Source organism: Phoxinus phoxinus (assembly GCF_949152265.1).
Source record: "Phoxinus phoxinus genome assembly, chromosome: 1".
In the NCBI taxonomy this organism is placed as follows: Eukaryota; Metazoa; Chordata; class Actinopteri; order Cypriniformes; family Leuciscidae; genus Phoxinus; species Phoxinus phoxinus.
The window spans coordinates 6,821,076-6,826,071 of record NC_136876.1 but is presented as its reverse complement, the minus strand read 5'-3'; the positions used below and the strand labels follow the sequence as shown (position 1 = coordinate 6,826,071).

Here is a 4,996-nt window from a genome sequence, read left to right as displayed (position 1 = left end):
TTTTTTTTTTTTCATAAAATAAATCATACATCAGTGAAGATTATGATTATTGACCGAATGGACCAAAGTTTTTTGAGCATACTCTCCTCTTATGACGGTTTCTCTGATTCTGTCTGCTGTTTCCTTGCAATAGACTTATGTTTCTCATATCTATATTCAGTGCTTTAAGCTTGATCAGAAAGTTTGGTCAGTGTTGGGCTGAATACGGTGCCTAACAGCAGGAGAGGAAAAACCAAAAGTAAAACTAAACTCTTGGGACTTTCCTGACAGAAGCCACATTGTATATAAATCATTTGATTTATTAGTTCTTTACTGTATTTGTTTTCTAAGAATCTTTATATTGAGGTTGTAAACTGTCTGGATTAACTAAAGATGGCAGAGGGACCTTCATCATCTACAGGTAATAATGTCTTCACACTCACAGCAACTGTCAACATGTCATTCTGTATTTGAACGAATAGAGAGACAGAGTTTGTTGGGAGAGTCATTTCAGAGAGGCAGAGAATAGCCAGGTAGCTTGTAAGAGTAGGCTAATATTATGTCATATCGCGTCTTCAGCGTTATTTAGTGTGATTGCTCAAGAATAAGACTTCGCATTCATTCTACAGTGCCTAATAACTAATAATTTTGTGCACTTCAATACATTAATAAAAAATATTGCCTAAAGAATTGATCATTCATTCACCTCAGAAATAATGACATACTGCTCTCCCCTACACAATATTTATATATATTTTTTTTTAAGTAAAAAGTATCGTATTGGTATCGGTATCGGCAATACTGACCCTATATGTATTTGGTATCTGATCGATACCACATTTTGCAGTATCGCCCACCACTACACTCCGCTTCAAATCCTCCCATGTTAATCTACTAAATCTCCTGACTGCTTTGTCGGACAAAATGGCGGATGGCGAAGTATGATTGGTCAGATCGCCTGTCAATCAAGCTCCCTGTGAAGGGTCAATTCCCTGCCTGACTCTTCACATTTTATGTATTTTTGTTGAAATAACTATGTTTCTTCGTAGTTTTTCTTAGTTTTTTTCTGATGTACATTAGTCCTCAGAGAAATCTAATCCCGTCCGAATGCGGATGTCTGTGAATGCCGGAAAAAAAAAATTCCGAAACGCTTTTTCTTGTGTTTTGGTCAACGTGAACTACCGTACAATCTCTCGCTATCGCGCCGGTATTCAAGTTTCTGCTTTTTGCGCACCGATAATGGATGTAATGTTAGATGTGTTCGGCACACTGCGAAGAAATAAAAAAATAAAATAATGAAGAAGAGCCAAATCACGTAAACTGTTAAGACTGGCTACTGTAATATCAGTTTCAGGTAAAATTACTTTCATTTTCATCTTACTTTAATTTCTGCACTTAATTACATAACGTGTAAATTATATAAGTTTACTTTTTATTCCAGTGGGTTTATTATAAGAACCCAGTTCTATAAAATCATGATGATAAATGTTTAGTTTTTTTTATACTATTTTTATCAAATGTTTACAAAACACTAAATACGTTAGGACGTTTTACTTTATATTTCAAAGTGCTTAATTTTAAAAGTAGGCTACTTAAGTTGACCATACGCAATCCACGCATTCTGAACACGTGATCTTCTGCAATGCCCACATCATGTAAAACACAGACACTCCTATTTAAGTAATAAACACGGAGATGTTAGTCCCGTCCGAATCCGTACATGAAATCACAGACGTAGGTTGATAAGAATTGTAACTCAAACGTCATTTGGTTAACTAGTCCCGTCCGAATAGGGCTTAGTCTGTAAAAGCTAAAATGTTGCTACCATATTTTTAACAGTGAATTTCTGGTAACCACAGCTGCCAGTTTTTACCGTAAATAAACAGATTTTTTTTTTTTACAGTGATGATATCTGCATGTTTCTTAGATTTTTGGGAAGTGTTTGTTGTCAGTCAGGAACATGTTTAGAATGGCAGAGGGAAACCTGTTATCCATTCTAATGAGGAAGTAATATACAAAACTTTGCTGTTTTTTAGTGAAAACATGCTGACAAACTGTTATGAACTGTATTATTATTATTTTATTTTTATTTTTTGCACTTCAATTGAGAAAATAAAAATAAAAATCCAGAACTGATATTATGTTCACATGCAAACTAGAAAAAAAAGAGGCAAATGCAAATGCTTAGTTTTCCCTAACTGGGGGCATGGTATCTTTTCCCACCACATCTATAAACCCCACACTGAAGACGGCTGAAGGAAAAGCACATTTATGACATTCACTGCAACATTGAACTCATTTACCCATCACTGTGTTTCCTTAGGCCCTCTATAAGAATCAATTTAAGTTTTTACATTTTACGTCTATGTATATTGTGTATATAGTACCTGTCCTGTTTATGTAACACAAATCAGCAAAAGGGATATATAAATCAAATGTATTATGTCCAAACCCATATATTTACATATTGATAGATCCATTGTACAGTCATTTCTGTTTTAAATTGAGATCTGTTCCCTTTATTACTCACATCCTCTGCCAATCCCAAGCCAAGGGTTGAATATACTGACCAATAGCATATCTTGAAAACTACAGCAAACCCCATAAAGATTAACTTACTAAAAAAATAACTTCACGTGGATTTAGAGTTTTTGAAGGATTACAGTTCATTTCAGTGGAAATTAAGTTTCACACACACACACACACACACACACACACACACACACACACACACACACACACACACATCCTTTAAGACTCATTTACACTCTCAGCAACACATATTATATTTGTTTGTGAAACTTAGACATTTGTGAACCTGGACCACAAAACCAGTCACTCGGGTAAATTTTGAGATTTATACATCATCTGAAAGCTGAATAAATCATCTTTCCATTGATGTGTGGTTTGTTAGGATAGGACAATTTGGTCGAGATACAACTATTGAAAAAATCTCCTTTAAAGTTGTGCATTTATGTTCACGATTGTGCTGCATTCACTCACACAAATACATGTTTTATATATTTACGGTAGGACATTTACAAAAATATCTTCATGGATCATGATCTTTATTAATATCTAATGATTTTTGGCATAAAAGAAAAATCTATAATTTTGTCCCATACAATGTATAGTTGGCTATTGCCACAGATATACCCGTGCGGCTACAGACTGGTGTTGTGATCCATGGTCACATTTTTGTTCTTTTCTTACTCTTGAATGTCATATTCTATGTTTTTATTTCAGGGATGTCAGAGATCAGCCCTTGTCCAGATGATCCAGAGATCCGGATTCTTCTGATGGGCAGGAAGGGTTCTGGGAAAAGCTCATCTGGAAACATTATACTGGGAGAAAAAAGGTTTAAAGAGCATGAGTCTGAAGTGTGTGAGGGTAAAACACAGATCGGAGAGAGGCAGGTGTGTGTGATTGATCCTCCAGATCTACTGGATCCAGATGTGAATAAAGAGAAGATGAAGGATCAGCTGGTCTCTCGATGTTCATCAGGTCTCAGTGCAGTTCTGCTCACCGTTCCTCTAGAGGAACCCGTGGGAAACGAGGAGGAGATCCTGGATTTCATTAAAGGTTTATTTGGTCCTGAAGTTCAGAAGTACATCATGATTCTGTTCACACATGAAGATGAACTGGAGGATCTGGAAGCGACCATTGATGAACATATCCAGCGACTGGTGACAGAATCTGGAGACAGATTTTACTGTTTCAATATCAAGAGTAAATCAGACGGTCAGATACAAGAACTCCTGCAGAAGATTGAAGGAATGGTGGCAGAGAACCGAGGGACATTTATCATGGCGAAAATGAAGAGGAGTGACAGCATGATAAGTATTGTCAATTGTAAGTTGTTTTTTTTTGTTGTTTTTTTTGTAAATTACTTTAATAATACAAACATATGGCAGTTCAGTAAGTTTAAGTCACTAGCATGTCACACTGATTTTCATTGAGTAATCCATGGAGATATATTTGATATTTGTGCTGTGTAGTTTCAGGAGAGTCTCCAGCAGAAGATCCTTTGAAGAAAGATTAGATCAGAATCTGGATCTGGAATAAGTACCACTGGAAACACCATCATCATCGTCATCATCATCATCGGTGTCACACGTTTGAATCCTCCATCAGTGCAAACTCTGCAGAAATTAAAGCATGAAACACTTAACATCTGGAATACATTCAAAAATACTGGAATACACAAAACTCATCTGAACTAAAGTCCCTGTTTGAAGGGAAAAACATAAACTGTATATTTTTATAGTATTGAGAAACAATTGCATGACAAATGAAGACAAAAGCAGGGAGACACACAACTTTTCAGGTTTGAGTATTTAATATATTTATTTTGCCACATTTAACTTTTTTAGGACTTTCACAAACAATGTTGGAATTTAAATGTATTTTAATTTTTATTTTATGTTGGTTGAATATTTAAGATGTGAATGTTGAAGTGGTGTTTACATTTAAGTCTTCATGGTTACTTTTCTTTCTCTACCGTAAACAAGATTATAATGTTATTCCCTGATGCTGATGAATAGATCAAACATTAAATCTGAGGCGAAGACATATATTTCTCTCGGTTGTTTAGTTTCCTTAACACAATGTATTGAGGGAATCCCCAGTTCTGCAGCACAGCGCCGCAATATAAAGTTGCTAATAAAGTGTAATTTATGTTCTGTTGCTTTTATAATGTAATTAATGTTCTGTTGCTTTTATATGAAAATAAATATATTGAAGAAGACACCCAAAATACTTATTTATTTCCATTCGAAAGATGCGTTTATCAATCATTTTTACTTTACTTTTTTTATTTTTTATAAAAATGACAACAATCACATATAGAGATCACACTGTCAGAGAGTTCGGGAATACTCGCACACAATTTATACACATAAAAACATGATATCAGACATTTCAATTGAAACATTTTAAAACAGATCAATACATCACGGTTGTTTAAACCAATGAGCATTAAGCTGTGTCGTCAGCAAGTCGTTTCCCAGCGTGTGTT

General features: G+C 35.0%; 1 protein-coding gene across 1 annotated transcript; it reads left to right on the top strand.

Annotated features, from left to right (window-relative positions):
* The first annotated feature begins 225 nt into the window (after nt 1–225).
* On the top strand, nt 226–4,727 carry LOC307006610 (GTPase IMAP family member 9-like). The gene is made up of 3 exons (XM_079627766.1): nt 226–400; nt 3,226–3,831; nt 3,978–4,727. The coding sequence occupies exons 1-3, from the start codon at nt 373–375 to the stop codon at nt 4,019–4,021; spliced, it is 678 nt and encodes a 225-aa protein (XP_079483892.1). The 5' UTR covers nt 226–372; the 3' UTR covers nt 4,022–4,727.
* Nucleotides 4,728–4,996: the final 269 nt, after the last annotated feature.